The sequence below is a fragment of the Ochlerotatus camptorhynchus genome, unplaced genomic scaffold (genome assembly GCF_037179485.1).
Source record: "Ochlerotatus camptorhynchus isolate MF236.1 unplaced genomic scaffold, CSIRO-AGI_Acam_v1.1 ptg000316l, whole genome shotgun sequence".
Classification (NCBI taxonomy): Eukaryota; Metazoa; Arthropoda; class Insecta; order Diptera; family Culicidae; genus Ochlerotatus; species Ochlerotatus camptorhynchus.
Genome location: NW_027040804.1, coordinates 1601543 through 1619109, shown reverse-complemented (window position 1 = coordinate 1619109; position 17567 = coordinate 1601543). Strand labels below are relative to the sequence as shown.

General features: G+C 37.9%; 1 protein-coding gene across 1 annotated transcript in view; it reads right to left on the bottom strand.

Annotated features, from left to right (window-relative positions):
• Positions 1–8878, bottom strand: part of LOC135707718 (uncharacterized protein DDB_G0283357-like) — a 38950-nt gene extending 30072 nt beyond the window's left edge. Inside the window, exon 1 of the mRNA XM_065229602.1 lies at positions 8852–8878. Coding sequence (XP_065085674.1) covers positions 8852–8878 — 27 coding nt within the window. The remainder of the gene's footprint in view (positions 1–8851) is intronic.
• Between the last annotated feature and the right edge of the window lie 8689 nt (positions 8879–17567).

Sequence of the window (17567 nt, the reverse complement as noted above, 5' to 3'; positions counted from 1 at the left end):
GTTTACATTTGTTACATTGGTCTATTTGAAAAGTGACGCGAGAATTCCTTATTGAATTGAAAAGTATTGTAATCGGGATGAAATAAATTCAAACTAAATATTTATAAATATATACAAAAATAAAAATAAATTATAGTAGTAAAATGCGTACAATACATATAGTAAGAGCATATTTCAAAATTATATATTAAATTTTGATTGGATATTTTTTATAGATTTTTGGTTCGGTTTATATTGCTGATTACACCTGAAACTGGATAGCCACAAGAATACAAAAGTGTGATAAAAGTGCACGGTTCCGTCAAATCGTGTTCGTGCAACGGAATGCACTAGATATTTTGTAGTGGTTTGTATTTTTTATATTTGAAAATTTGTTAGGACAAGTTTACATTCATTTATCGACCAAACATAGAACGATATTACCATAGAGGTCACTCTAAGACTAGTAGGTCCCGAAGAAAAGTGCTCAACTTTTTGGCTCAGCTCTGGTACTATCTTCGGTCCTAGCTCCGGTCCCAAGCTAATCGATGCACCCCTCGAAACATAGGAAAATCCACGAGCCCCTCATTTTAACTGTATACGTTAATCGATTTGCTTGGGACCAATAGGCTTGTCAAGTAGTGAGCCAATTTAAAATCGATAGTTTCGTATTGATTGTTGATATTAGCTCCATTAACCTGGAAAGTTTTCATGTGACGATGTACGCGGAGACTTGAAGTAGCCTGTAGACTTGGAGACATACTTCAAGTCTCCGCGTACATCGTACGGGTTAGGCAAAGATGTGCGTCTATCTTTAAAAAAAAACTGTCGCATTAATGGCTCTTCGCTCATTTTCAACTTCTATTCAATTTTCATACTGCCGTACTCTAACGGAACTATCCACCTACTCTCTTCTAAAGATAATTCTCTAGCTAATAAATTATCACACTAAAGCTTCATGTTAGCATTTCCAACCAACTCTGAAAATCGCTAACTTCGCGTATGAAGTAACTTAAAAACACTTTGAATATAGGCTATGCCAATCAATAAAGAGACAAATGGTCTTGTTATTCGAATTCATAAATAATATTAGTCGTAGAAACCTCTCAATTAACAGCAGCGAAAGTGTTCAAATAAAACAAAACAGAGAACACGCTCAGAACGACCATATTCTATCAAGCTTGTGAACAAGCATCCAACTACAACGAACCTGTGAACTGTGGCTCTTTTACAAGATACACACAACGTCACCTTTCGAACTTATTCAGCATAAGCTTTCAGAAATGGAAAAAAAAGCTCATGCAGAATACCAGTTAACCGTTTTCTTACACAAGCTTTTATATCGCTATCCGCCAAGAACCGAACGCTTCGTCTACCATAAAAGTTTACCGAACCAGCTTCAAACGAGAAATCATCGTTTCACCCCACACTGCCTTTATTATGTTATGGGTACCTCGCCGGTAGTGTCTCGACCGGTGCAAAACTGAAGCCCTTCATGTGGTTACAATGTTGTAGCATACGTGTAAATGTTTGCATGTAGTTGCAAGAGCCCGAGCGAGTAATGTCTTACATTGACACTGACATTGCCACAACTTGTACTTAGACGAAATTGGATGCGGTGTGCACAATATACCCTTAGCAGCACCCCTACGATTGATATTTGTACATGGTCAAGTGACTCGCCTTAATTAACACCTAGAGCGATGATTGACTGCTTTCTGTTTGTGTGTATGTATGTGTGAGTGTGTTGCAGAACGTACCACGGTCAAGGATGATTCTATGTTTCTCCAGAGCAGACCGTTTTTTCAGTTATCATACATTTACGTGCTATTTTGAGCACAGTAGGCAGTGATTATCAACTTTTAAAAGTGTCCGGGTTTATGGACTGTCAGGAGTTCGAGTCTTGATCTAATTTCCGTCCTACTAAGCACAACCCGCACTTTACCTCTCTTTTTTGAAAGGGTTTGAACAAAAAATGTAATGTTTTCATCTAAGATTACTTCTAAATTTATTCACCTATCCATACTTACCATTGGATTTGACAAAGAGTCACAAATTGTTGAGATATTGTTTAAAATCTAATACTGCTTCTTGATTCTAAATTCGAGTTTCAATTCCGTCCTAGCGCATTGAAAGGCCATTAGATTTTCTTCGTCCTACGGATAAACGTAGAAAAAGGGGATTCGCTAGGAGCGCTTCATTTGTTTTGAGAACAGTGAGCGTAAATATTCATACAATGCGCTTTAATATGATTTATGTTGTAGCTAATGAACTAACGGATCGGAACAAACCTATTGTTGATTTATACACGGTGAAATCATTGATATTATTGATCCTTTCTGATCGATAGAGCGGAAATGGGCGATTACCCTATTCGTATAAAAACTTTTCCAATACAAGATAATTTTCTGACGCCAGTGCATAGAGGAAACATCCATCTTCAAATTAATGTTGATTCCTCTTCAAAAGTTACCATAAAATGTCCTTAGAATTCTCTCTCTTTTGGAATTCTTCATCAAAATCCCTTTATAATTGTTCTCTGAATTCTCTTGTTGAATTTACTTGTTCGTTTCAGAATCCCATTATGTCAAAGACGGATTCTGTCAAGTGTAAAATTAGTTATTTCTAAGTGTGTACCTATTCTCTTCAAGTAGAGTTCTCTTTGCATTCTCCATGAATGTCTCTTCAGCATTATCTTGAAATTCTTCCCATCTTATCTTTGCAATTCTGCTCAGAATATTTTAGGAATTCGAATCTCATTTGGGTTTTTTCTCAGGATTAATTTGGTATCGTCTTCAGAACTTTCTGTGAATTTTCTTCATAAATCAGTTTGAGATCTTTTGAGAGTTCGTTTGGAATTCTCTTTAGAATTGTTTTGGAATTCAGCTCGCATAATGACCTTTAAATTCTACTCAGAATAACCATGGACTTCTCCTACGAATTTCTCCTCCCTCCTCCTCCCTGAAAATTCTTATTAAAATAACTTGTTATTTTTAGTTGAAGATGCTAATTTCAAATAACAGACTAAAGTGGTAATTTTTATACGATAGATGGAGGAGATGAAAGTATAGAATTGATAGTGGTATAGTGTAAAGTGATGGGGGGGGGGGGGACCCCTCACCGTCCCTCTCCAAAGGGGTAGTTTGGTAAAGAGAGATGAAAAAACCGATTTGTACTATTTGAACTATCAACTCTATACTTTCATCTCCTTCATCTATCGTATAAAAATTACCACTTTAGTCTGTTATTTGAAATTAGCATCTTCAACTATGTAAATCGTTGACTTCATGCAGAAGTAATACTAAACATATAGTCAAAGTTGTTATTTTTGTCAGAATTAACTATCCTCAGGGTAAGATTCCCTTGCATATTTTTCTCAGAATTACAAAAGAATTTTCCTTAGAATTTAAGTTGAATTCACTTCATAATTGCCTTTGGATTCTCTGAATTATTTGGAATGATATACATAATTCACCTGGAGCTCTCAACATAATGCGCTTTGAAATCGACTCCGAACCACCTTGCGATTCTTCTTAGAATTTACGCAGAGTTCTCTTTACATTCTCCATGAAATGACTTCAAAATTCTTCTCATGTTTTCTTTGCAATTCTGCTCAGTAAATGTTTGGAACTACTCTCAGAATTCAATTTTCTTGGAATTCTCCCTACAATTCCAATTGGAGGCGAACCAGCCCAAGGCTGAAAGCCTCCCTAATAAAGTTAAATAATAATAATAATACAATTCCATTGGAATTTGTTTTATCTGTGGTATCAACCTCAGAACATTCTTTGAATTCTCATTATAAATCACTTTGAATTCTCCTCAGAATTCTTTTAGAATTCTCTTAGAATTCAACTGGAGCCCTTCTGAAAATGACCATTAAATTCCACTCAGAGCTACCTTTAGCTTCTCTTTACAATTCACGTAGATTTCTCTTTACATTCATCTTGAATTTTGCATCCAAATTCTCCGCTTAATAACCTTGTAGTATTCCTCAGATTATTAGGAATATTATGAATTCAATTCTCTTAAAACAATCCATCTATTCTAATATTTGTTCACCGAATTCCTAAGGAATCGTCCTCAGAGCATCCTTTGAATTCTCTTCATATATAAATGAAAAATTTTATTGTACTGGGATTGAACCCAGGCCTGCTGGGGTGAGAGGTAATCATGTATCAAGACGATATAGTGGAAAATAGCGAAATGAATAAGGTGACACTGAAGAAAAATTGGAGAAGGCGTGAAGACGTAGGAGCGGAAAACAAGGCAATGGAAATAAAAAAGGACGAATAAAGAAGATGATGAAGGAATATAACAAACAACAGAAATATGGAGAGGAGAAAGAAGAAAATCGATCAAAGAGCAAATGTAGAAGAATACCAAGACACAACAAAATATCATAAGAAGTGAAGAAGATATAAGAAGACGAAGACGGTACGCAGATGATTCAGCAAAAAAAAACCCTATGACCAAGGAAGTCAAATGTTCCCAAATGTCCTCGATCGATTGGGAGTCATGGATTCTGAGCTCGATCTGGATGAAATCGTTGGTGTTTTCAACATAGAAATACGTCACGTCATCGAAGCTAACGTGCCCCTTCAACGTCCTCCATTGAAGCCGCCTTGGTCAAACTCCAGCCTTCGCAAATTGAAGCGCCGTAGACGATCTGCGCTTCGGAAGTATAGTCGCAATAGGTCTCAACAGTTGAAGCATCGCTTAGTGCTTGCTAGTAACAACTATGCTCGGTACAATCGTATTCTGTATGCTCGGTACATTGATCGAATGCAAAGGAACTTGCGTGTGCATCCGAAAAATTTCTGGTCGTTTATTCGTACTAAACGTAAGGAAGATGGATTACCTACATCCATGTACTTTGATGAGCCCTCAGTAATACTCCGTCGCACAGTTTTGAACTTGGAATTTTTCAAATCACCGAGGAGCACGTCCAAAGCCTTACGTAAATTAAAAAAAATTCGGTCTGGTCCTTATGGGATTCCTTCAACCGTACTGAAAAAAAATGTTCAAGTTCTCTGCTGAAACCATTAGTAAAATATTCAACCTGTCGTTTCAAATGAAAACATTTCCTGTTGGATGGAAAACTTCATTCCTGTCTCCGATTCACAAAAAGGGGGACAAATCTACCGGGGAATTACTTCGTTGAGTGCCTGCTCTAAACTTTTTGAGATTATCGTTAAATATATTCTCTTTGAGGCTAGCAAGAACTACATATTCTGTTCTCAGCATGGATTCTTCCCGAAACGATCCGTCACTATGCTCGATGGTGGACGCTGGTAAGTAGATGCCGTGTACACAGATTTCAAAGCTGCATTTGACTGTGTGAATCATGATATCCTATTTGGAAAACTTGGACTTTCCTCCGACCTAGTAAACTGGTTTAGATCGTACCTGACTGGAAGGTCTGTGAAAGTAAGGATCGGCTCTTCATATTCAGATGAAGTTTTCATTCCTTCCGGCGTACCGCAAGGAAGTAACCTAGGCCCGCTTCTGTTCTCGTTATTCATAAATGATGTGTCATTTGTTCTGCCACGCGGACAGCGGTAATCACTTGTATTGAAGACTGCTTGGAGCTGCAACGGTTATTGGATTTATTTGAGGAGCAAGCGTAATCATCTTGATTTGTGTATAGCCAAATGCAACACGATCTCATTTAGTAGAAAGCGTAAACCGTTATATTTCAATTACAAACTATCTGGGCAAACTCTCGAACGCATGGATCAGGTGAGGGATCTTGGTGTGATATTGGACCGTGAACTCACTTTCCGACCGCATTGTGAAGATGTGTTAGCAAAACCTAACAAGCAGCTCGGGTTCATCTTTAAGCTTGCTGATGGATTTCTCGATCCTCTCTGCCTGAAGTCCCTCTACTATACCCTAGTACGCTCTATTTTGGAATCTGCCGTAGTAGTATGGTGTCCATACAATAGAAACTGGATCGATCGCTTCGATGCTGAACAGAAAAAGTTTGTGCGCTTAGTCCTCCGACACTTACCCTGGCACGACGAACTGAATCTTCCTCCATATGAACATCGCTGTATGCTGCTGGGAATTGATACCCTGGAACAAAGAAGATCGACTATGCAAGCTGTATTCGTGACTGAGGTGTTGACCAACGATATTGACGCCCCAGATATTCTCGCTGAATTGAATATATATATATGGTCCAGAACGACCTTTGAGACGACGCAATTTCTTGTATTTAGCTAACCCTCACACTCGGTATGGACAACATGATCCAATCAGATTCATGACACTTCGGTTTAACGAAATAGCCAGCAGATTTAACTTCAATAGTTCTGCCACCACTCTGCAACGCCAACTTAATAATAATCAACGATATTGAATCGAACAATAATGCAATTGGTGAGTATCTGTCCAATAATTGACTAGGAAAATGAATGTGCCTCCTGGTGTTTGTTTTTGTTTGTTTCATGATTCGCCATCATCTACACGACATTGATTCCTGCCATCTGACGAGTGACCTGTTTGTAGTTTCCAACTAAAAATTGTTTTATTGATTGATTCACTTTGAGAACAAATTCATGTTTTATTTATAATCTGTATACCATATAATGCCTAGCGAAAACGTTAATGTGTACTGTTTTGAGAAAAGGTATGGGGTTTTACGCCTTTTTGAGTCAAATGTGCTATCTCAAAAAGGCTTTTCCCCATCCCATATTTCATTTAGACTCTAAGTTTGATGGAATTTTCTATATAATTCCATCTGAATTCAAGTCTAAATGAAATATGGGAATAAAATAAATAAATAAATAACAAACAATTATGCAAATCTTCATGCAAATCGAAGAAGGTCGCATCAGATCGATTTGTTATTTGATCTGGAACTGCTATGAATCCTCATTCAATTCGGATGGTCCGTATCATTTGACTAATTCTGGGTAAAGCCCTACAGTAAAGTAACTGTACGGACTGTAAAAGTAACTGTTTGGACTGTCAAAAGTTGTTCCAATTGAACCGTCAAAATCCACCGCTTTGCTCGATTGGAACAGCTTTTTTCAGTTTTGTGGTGACAGTCGTCCATACTTTAACTAGCGGGCTTTTGTTCTGGGACCTCTCCAAATACGCGTCAAAATAGGTCTTACATGAATTCTTATTTTAAAAACTCTGGGACCTCTCTACATACGCACTATCTCACCAATAAAAATAGGTCTTCTTAGCGACTAAAACAAGCGATGTTACTAATATTTAACCATGCAGTAGAACCATAGAGGTAGCTCTAAGACTAGAAGGTCCCGAAGAAATGTGCTCCACTTTTTGACTCAACTCTGGTACTCTCTTCGGTCCCAAGCTAATCGATGCACCCTTCGAAACATAGGAAAATCCACGAACCCCTCATTTTATCTGTCAAACTTTCATAGCGAATCAAAACAAACATAGTGGAATGGGATACGTTAATCGATTTGCTTGGGACCAATAGGCTAGTCAAGTAGTGAGCCAATTTTAAATCGTAAGTTTCCACCAGTTGGTAGAACCCTGTCCCGAACCTTTTTTTGTGTTCAATCATAAAACCGTGGCTCATAACCATCAACAAGAAGAGCTTATGACAAAAGTTCGTGGTGGTAGATCTTAATCCAGTAACGCACCATGAAAAGGATTACTGGTCAAGAAACTTTTTTTCACTAATGTGAAAGGGGATTTTGACTTATTATCGCACAAAATTGGCCGAAGGGTCTCAGAAATATAAGAAAATTTGCAGCGAATGATAAGGATATTTTCTCAGCAATTTAATTAAAAAATGTGAGACCTTTCAGCCCGAATCTTCCAAATAATTTAAAATCTTCCCTGAACCCAAATGTCTATCTCACTTGTAGGGGGATTAATCACAAAAGAGATACTTCCAGCAGAAGGAGTTTGGTTTCCCAAGAAATTGCTTCAATTACACCTAATACATGGAATTAACCTTTCAGGGGTAAAATAATTTCAATCATGGATTCAGGCCATCAGGAAGCACTGTGTGCCTTACGGTATTTCTTTCCGTAAACTTAGATATGGAACATGTTGGGTAATAATTGTGCACAATTATTTTTCCTCTTTCCTCATGCATATTATTTTTTCCCCGAATACGATTGAATTGCGTAGCGGAAAAAAAAGTTCTGTTGTTGTTATTGTTAATGTATACACATAGATGTCAAAAGTTTCCAAATTCTTCCACTAGGATCGCTGCAATAGCCGGAAATGTTCGTTCCATTTCTCACTGCTCCATGCTGTAGTGACAAAAGTCAAAACCGATCAACAAAATCAGACAGCCCTGAACCACCGTAGTCCGGACGTTTTTTAAATTTTCGCATACAATCGGCAGTCAATCTAGATCAACAGACCGAAATGACCGTCAACTTAAATTCCCATGCACACGGCAGACACGCGACCATCCAAACAAGAAATGTTGATCAAAACAAAACAAGAAAACCAATCAAGCTGCACAAACTTCCACAATGTCTTTCGATTTTTTTATTCCACGCCGGCCACCGCAATTCCATCGCTTTTCACAACGAGGGAAAATTCCTTCTGCATAGAGAACGCAACAACCACATCAACACAGGAAATCCATGCGCCAATTAGGTATATCGTTCAGACTTCGGAAATTATCGGAGAAAAACGGTTCATAAGTATTTATAAAATGATGATATTGTGATTTTCCACTCAATCCAGCCGATCGTCAAATCTTCAACCATCAAATCAATGGGTAATTATAGTTGGAAAAATACACACTTATCGTCAAGAGTCATTTCGGTATGAACGATCAATGCTTACATACCGGAAGGTTTGACTGAGGAAGGCTTTCAAAGCTGCTTTTAACTGACTGAGCCGGTTCTCTGAATGATGTACTTACCCTTACCAGCACAATCTGCATAAGCATCTTGATTAAGGTACACCGGGGCTAGCTACTATTAGTTCAGTAGTTTGCACTAGCGCACAATGCCACTCAAAAATAATCTCAGTTAAAATTCACTTCCGCTAAAAGATACACCTTTCGTTTCGCGCTTTTCAACTTACCTCGGCGTACCTTACTTCTTTTTTTTATGAGTTAATTGATTGTATTCTCTGAGATTGCAAACAATGCACTCCAAGAAAATTTGACTTAGATTAAATTGCGAATTGTCTAGGTATTTACTAAAGTGACTTGCAGATTGTGTACATGACCTTCGCCAAACTCAAAATGCTGGAAGTCAATCCGATACCGCTCAAAGTCCGACACTTTCAACCTCCAGCGTGCAAGGTTTCAAGCCGTATAGACCCACTCGTTGACCGAATTGTGTATGCGGCGAAAATCAGCGAATCGACTTTGAACTTGGATGTTTTTGCTACGCCTTCCACCGAGGTATGTACGCTTATAATAGATGCCGGGTCGACGGTGTACATTGCGCTACATACGAGTTCCGAATCTTGTGAACCGATAGAGACGAACCGTTTCATAGATTTCGTTTCTTCCCGGGTTGTTGATTTAATTCAATTACTTCCGCATAGGATATTTCCTAATGCTGTAATTCGATTTGCCTCTTTTTATACCTACCAACGCTTCAACTTGTTGTTCTTGATGAATGAGTCGCTGTGTGTGGTGTGTGCGAGCAAAAAATATATAAACAACAATTATAGAAAAGCAAACTGACCGCTTGCTTGTGTCCTTGCCTGGAGCCAGTCTGTCAATTAGTCATTGTTATGGTTAGGACGCTTCTTCAAGCCCGTTTGTTTTCGTTGGAATGACGGTGTTGCGGAAAACAGAATGCTTCCTAAATGACTAAGCATAACCACCGACAAATCGACATGAAACTTAAACTTAACTCTTGATCGAGAATCCATAACGGCGGATTCAAATGTGCAGCGATCCCATCGGTCAAAACCATAGAAATTTTTTATCTAGATAAACATAATTTGCCCAGAATAGATTAGACACGTGTAACAAGTACCTACGCTTTTCATTTATTTAATTATTTTTTTTGTTAGTTATTTATTTACACAAAATTCATATTTATGCAATTTACTCATTTAATCAAATTGCATGAAGTTACGTTTTTTACAATTCAATCGTAAATGTGTTCCCCAGCGGGAATGTCCTCTCATGTAGAGTTACACTTGTCATACAACAAGCAATGAGTTCCTAATACGTTCAGCCAATTAATTTCATTTGAAGCGAATACGCTACCTGTTCGTTAAAGTTCGGGGTACGAATCTGAACCGTGCTCTCTTATAAAAGAGTAACGAGTAACCGAAAATAGATTTGAGCAAGACAGTATATTGAAATTGCATGATAAGGAAATAGATGTAGCATTGAATGATTTTAAGAGAAAGATGATGAGAATTGTCGTTTGAAAGGTCGTTGAATTACTTCGGTAATTTGTGCAGCTCATACATTTTGTATGCGTGTTCATGGCTAGGATACACATTTTTCGCGAACACGGCGGCAGATGTCATTTTTGTGCTTTGATCAGAAATTTGATAATACTTTGAATGGTCATTCATGTCGGTTTGTCGGTGGCATAACCACACCTGGTTAGCGATGATGGCTGCGCTTTTGATCGACTGTATTTTATCATTTTGTTGCTCTTTATTAGTAGCGAAGGCAGGTTTTGGATTTACCAGACAGACTGACCCTATGTCAGTCTGTCTGGTAAATCCAAAACCTGCCATCGCAACTAATAAACCCAACAAACAATTGAGAGCTCTTATAAAACACCTGAGTTGATCAAACGTTGAATAATAGCTTCCAGAGTTGAACAAGAATGTAGTTGTATTGCCATTTGATTAAAAGTTTTAAAAGCTATTGGAGCACTCCTAAATGATTATTTACGTTCGGTTTAACTATATGCTTTATAAGACCTACGATAACTTTTATAGCACCTTAGTTAAACTGATTCACAAAAGCTATACAGAACGTGGAATAAACGCATCACAACAAACCATTGGGAGCTCTTATACAACACCTGAGTTGATCAAACGTTGAATAATAGCTTCCAGAGTTGTACAAGAATGTAGTTGTATTGCCATTTGGTTAAAAGCTTCAAAAACTGCTTGGAGCACTCTTAAATGATTGTTTACGTTCGGTTAAACTGTTTGACAGGAGCTTCTATAGGATGTGGAATAAACGCATCAAAACAAACCATTGGGAGCTCTTATACAACACCTGAGTTGATCAAACGTTGAATAATAGCTTCCAGAGTTGTACAAGAATGTAGTTGTATTGCCATTTGGTTAAAAGCTTCAAAAACTGCTTGGAGCACTCTTAAATGATTGTTTACGTTCGGTTAAACTGTTTGACAGGAGCAACAAATAGAATGCGGAATGGTCTAATGGATTTTGGTCTAATTTTCGTTCTACTAATGTGTACAAAGAATAAGAGACGTAGTGAGGGGAGGCGAAAATGGTCCCGCCAAGGGCACACGCTGGGGCAGATCAGTAAATTTCTCGGAGAAAAAATATTAACTTTTGACCGAAGCATTCAATCAGATTACTGTCTTGTGTAAAGATGCTTGTATTAGTTAACCGTTTCTTCTGAATAACTTAATTAGTTCGCAACACGGCCATAGAGATGGCGCACGAATTTAACTTTTGAATAAAGCGTCTATGGTGTATGAAACAAAGTTGTTTATCTATTAAAATGAAGCAAAATTGCAGAAGACATGAAACTTTTGTAACCTTTAGTTTCGGAGATACTATTCTTGCAGCCCGAGAAGACCCTTCGGCACGCAAGCTCATCAGAGCTGCAAATGTTAATTCTTGTGATGAGTGAGTGGATCTCAGCTCCTAGGTTTTGAGCGGTTTCGTTCTTACAGAGCATTCCTCGGAACTTTTCACTGGTAAACCGTCAAGTTTTTTAGGAGAAAAGAAAAACCGAAATTGTGAAAATTAATTGAAGCATCAAACCAGTACTGATTAGTTTTAAAAAATTTGTCAATTTCTCGCTTTGAATCCTTCCGCCTTTTCTTGAAATCGGAAGCAAAGAAGCTTAATCTTTTATTGACCCTCACCCCTCTGATCAGTTTTAGCAATTTGTACGGAGTTCAATATATCTGTGAACCCAGAACTAATATTTTTGTCGAAAAGAAATCGGCGACTCAAAAAGTAATCCGCGCATTCTGATCCAAAAAATCATCAATTCATGTTTCCAAAATCCAAATTCAAAAGCAAAACATATTTTTTACTCAAATCCATTAGGATTTAAAGTGTTATTTTGATTTGAAACTCATGATAAAGATTTTTTTTTCAACCATCTGGTTGGAGAAAAATTGGATGTGCTTACCAACTAACAATTTTCGCAATGTAAACGCTTTACTCATTTCATTTATACAGCCTCAAGCTCTATTTAAATGTTATACGATATGTGGAAACCTTTACTCAATCTCTATTCAAGCAAATCTGGCGAACTTAGCTGTTGTGACGGTTGGGACAAGCTCTTATTGCATATTTATTTACGCTTCTATACAGCTGTTATCCTGCAGTTTAGTTGTGTGTGAACTTGAAAGGCGCTTACTCAACCTTTTCCTGGTTATCCAATAATCACTACACAGCTTTCTCTTGAAGCCGGGTTGAATATTATTTACGCTTTTTTTCTTGGAGGAATTAATTGACTTTATTTTGTTGTGAGAATCAATCAAATTATTCGAAATTAGTTATAAGCACACCATCAAAATTATTTACCCTGCACCAGAAACCTGGAATCGAACTCGAGACGACCGCATTGGCAAACCTTGACACTACCAACTTAGCTACGCCAACACTTTGAACTGATGTAAACAAATCTACATGCCCTTCTACAACAAGATCGCTGAGTAGAGGCTGTTTAATAGTGCACATAAATCACTTTTCTCGACCAGTTACTTCAGCTTTGTAAAGGAGCAGAATTAAAGCTGTAGAACTGCACACGTCTAAAAATAAACCTAGTTGACTGTAAAAATGCTTCCAAAGCATCACTAACACAGGTAATTAGCTGAGTACAGGTTGTTTAGTTGTTGAAAAAGCACTTTTGATGTTTATGTTATTCAGCAAGAGTGGTTGGTTGTGTAGAAGCCATCAAATGAGTAATATATTCATTGTGTTGGCTGTGTGTGTATAGAAGTGACATTAGCGTATATTGGCTGATGTTATTCAGTGCGACTGACAAATTAAATAATGGTTGTGAGAAAGTTGAGAAAACGCTCTCCAAAACTATTTTGCTAGCTTCTGCTTGTAGCTGTATCTGCAGCTTTGTTTCAGCTACTTTACAGCACAACGCTGGAAAAGTTAGCTTATAGAGCTAAAAATGTTAGTTGGGTTGTGTGATTTCATTCGCATTATTATCTTCACTAAAATTAATTTTGAGACATCAGTAAACGAAATGCATGTTCAGCATATGGTATAGAATAAATAACTGTTGGAAATTTACATTTATATTTACTTCAAGGTGAATCCTTCATAGCAACTTGGTAAATAATTGCGCAACACCGGAAATTTATCACTGAACTAAGACGAGAAAAAAATTCACGCTTACTGATACCAACTACTGAGAAATTGACGCACATGAATACACGTTGTCACGGCAGCACATAGCATGTACGATGATGTCACACACACAACTTTACCTGGGCAATGCAGCTGATTGAGCTGGTTTCCTTATGTTATGTTTGCTGAAGTGCAATTTCGAACCCCTTTGGATACTGCCTCTACCTCACTTTCGGAGAAGTTTTAGAATCGAGAAAGAAAACATGCACATTTAGTTTTTTTTTTTCTACCGAGCTCGGCTGTGCAAATCTTGGCCGAAAAAGTTTCACTGAAAACTCAGCAAAAGAGGCATTTGATTGCTGAGTCTCGGATAATGCTAAGCTGAATCTCAGCAAACAAATGAAATCTTTGCTGGGATCTCAGTAAAACTTTTTTTGCCGAGATTTGCACAGCCAAGCTCGGTAGAAAACACTAAGTGTGTCATCATGTTTGCCATGAGATTTGACGCTATCTGCGTTGTTTGATTTTTGTTTTTGGGAATACACTGCCAGTTCTACCAACAATCAATACGAAACTAACGATTTTAAATTGGCTCACCACTTTAGTAGCCTATTGGTCCCAAGCAAACGATTAACGTATACCCTATTCTAGTTGAAATTCTATTACTACACTATGTTTGTTTTGATTCGCTATGAAAGTTTGACAGATAACATCAGGGGTGTGTGTATTCATGCAGAACATGCAGGGGTGAGTGAAATAGCTTGGGACTGCTTGGGACAGCTGTTCTGGTACTGAGTGAGCCAAAAATAATAATGATTTTCTTCGGGACCCAGTGGTCTTAGAGTTACCTCTATGGTTCTACCATAGAGGTAACTCTAAGGCTAGTGGGTCCCGAAAAAAACGTGCTCAACTTTTTGGCTCAGCTCTAGTACTATCTTCGGTCCTAAGCTAATCGATGCACCAACAATCAATACGAAACTAACGATTTTAAATTGGCTCACAACTTTAGTAGCCTATTGGTCCCAAACAAACGATTAACGTATCCTATTCTAGTTGAAATTCTATTACTACACTATGTTTGTTTTGATTCGCTATGAAAGTTTGACAGATAACATCAGGGGTGTGTGGATTCATGCAGAACATGCAGGGGTGAGTGAAATAGCTTGGGACTGCTTGGGACCGTTGTTCTGGTACTGAGTGAGCCAAAAATAATAATGATTTTCTTCGGGACCTACTAGTCTTAGAGTTACCTCTATGGATGCACCCCTCGAAAATCCACGAACCCGTCATTTTATCTGTCAAGCTTTCATAGCGAATCAAACAAGCATTGTGTAGTACTACAATATTGACAAGAATGGGGTACGTTAATCGACTTGCTTGGGACCAATAGGCTAGTCAAGTAGTGAGCCAATTTTAAATCGTTAGTTTCGTATTGATTGTTGGTTTTACCAAAGAGGTAACTCTAAGACTAGAAGGTCCCGAAATAACGTGCTCAACTTTTTGGCTCAGCTCTGATACTCTCTTCGGTCCCAAGCTAATCGATTCACCCCTCGAAACATAGGAAAAACCAATAACCCCTCATTTTATCTGTCAAACTTTCATAGCTAATCAAAACAAACATTGCGTAGTACTAGAATTTTGACTAGAATGGGATACGTTAATCGTTTGCTTGGGACCAATAGGCTAGTCCACTAGGGACCAATTTAAAATCGTTAGTTTCGTATTGATTGTTGGTTTTACCGAGTGAAGAGTAAAGAAAGATAGTAAACTATACTTTCTTTCAGGGCCCAACAAAATCACAGTCAATCAAAAATCGTCGCATCACGAAATTACCAACCATCACTTTCAATTCTGTCTTCTTCTCTTCGAACAGACCCCTTTAACGTCAACAGAATGACTTTCGATCAGTTTTCATGCTGTTTGTTTTGGCTTAACTCGTGTTCATTTCGTCTTTTCGCATGGATCTGTGCACGTGCATGTCCGGCTTCCGGTTTAATAAAAGTGTGAAATACTATCTCATACCCTCTAATGTAGGTATTTTTTTAATCAGGATGACGTCTAGAGGCTGAAAATCAATATACAATGCCATTCTGAAATCCAAGATGGTGGTTTCCAATTTCAGAAAAAGTGGTAAATACTGTCAAATATCCATCGATACAGGTATTATTGGAATCGGGATGACGTCTAGAGACCAAAAATCGATGCCCGATGCCGTATTGAAATCCAAGATGGCAGCTTCCGATTTCAGAAAACGTGGGAAATATTAATGCCGATCCATGAATATGGGTATTTTGGAGTCAGGATGACACCTAGAGATCGAAAATTGATAAGCGAAGCCATTTTTAAAACCAAGCTAGCGGCTTCCGGTTTAGGAAAAAGGCAGAAAAACCCATCAGTATAGGCATTCTAGGAAACGGGATGATATTTAGAGAATGTAAATAGATACCCGTCGCCATTTTTAAATCCAAGATGATGGCTTCCGATTTCAGAAAAAGTGGGAAATACCATAGAGGTAACTCTAAGACCACTCGGTCCCGAAGAAAATCATTATTATTTTTGGCTCACTCAGTACCAGAACAACGGTCCCAAGCAGTCCCAAACTATTTCACTCACCCCTGCATGTTCTACATGAATCCACACACCCCTGATGTTATATGTCAAACTTTCATAGCGAATCAAAACAAACATAGTGTAGTAATAGAATTTCAACTAGAATAGGGTACGTTAATCGTTTGCTTGGGACCAATAGGCTACTAAAGTGGTGAGCCAATTTAAAATCGTTAGTTTCGTATTGATTGTTGGAAATACTGTCAAATACTCATCAATATGTGTATTTCTAGAATCGATATGATGTCTAGGGGCTGGAAATCAATATCCGATACCATTTTCAAATCCAAGATGGCGGATTCCAATTTCAGAAAAAAATTGGAAAATACTGGCAAATACCATCAATATAAGTTTTTTTTGGAATCCGGATGACATCTAGAGACTAGAAATCGATGTCCGACGCTATATTGAAATCCAAGATGACGGCTTCCGATTTCAGAAAACGAAGAAAATACTTTCAAATACCCTTCAATATTGGTATTTTTGGAATCGGGGTGACACCTAGAGGCCGGAAATCGATAACCGATGCCATTTTTAAATCCAATATGTCAGCTTCCAGTTAAAGAAAAAGGGAGAAATACTTTCAAATACATTTTAATATAACTATTTTTGAAATCGGGATGATTTCTGGAGAATGAAAATCGATATCCGACACCATTTTTCAATCCAAGATGGTGGCTTCCGATATCAGAAAATGTGGGAAATACTGTAAAATACCCATCAAGATAGAAATTTTTGCAATCGGGATGACGTATAGAGGCCGGAAATCGATGACCGACTCTATTTTGAAATCCAAGATGGTAGCTTCCGATTTCAGAAAAGGCAGGGGTAGGTCAAATACCCATCAATATAGGTGTTTTTTTTAATCTGGATGTCGTCTAGAGGCCGAAAATTGATGCGTGATGGAGGCTTCAGGTTTAAAAAAAAGTGGGAAATACTGTCAAATACCCATTAAAATAGGTATGTTTAGAATCGGGAAGCCGCCTAGAGGCTGAAAATCAATATCGGGTGCCATTTTTAAATCCAAGATCGCGGCTTCTGATTTCAGAAAAGGGAGGAATACTGTCAAATACCCATCAATGTGGGTTTTTTTTTCAAATCGAGACGCCAGAAATCAATATCCGATGCCATTTCAAATCCAAGGTGGTGGCTTCCAGATTAATAAAAGTAAGAAATACTGGCAAACACCGATCAATATAGGAATTTTTGGAATCGGGAACATGCCTAGAGGCTGAAAATCGATATTAACCGCCATTTTGAAATCCAAGATGGCGGCTTCCGATTTCAGAAAAAAAAAAGTGTGAAATTCTGTCAAATAATGTGATAATGTTTGCACCATTGAGCAATGTCAAAATTAAAAGAATTCCCAAAAATTTCGTTTTCGAGTTTTTTTTATTTACTCAAAGGGGGGATGTTTCTCAGAGTCTTAAACTATGTTATTCAACTATCGAGTTTCCACTTTCTGCAATTACGGCCTCCACACGCTTCCAGAATGCACGGCAGGTTCTAATAATGTAGTCTGGATC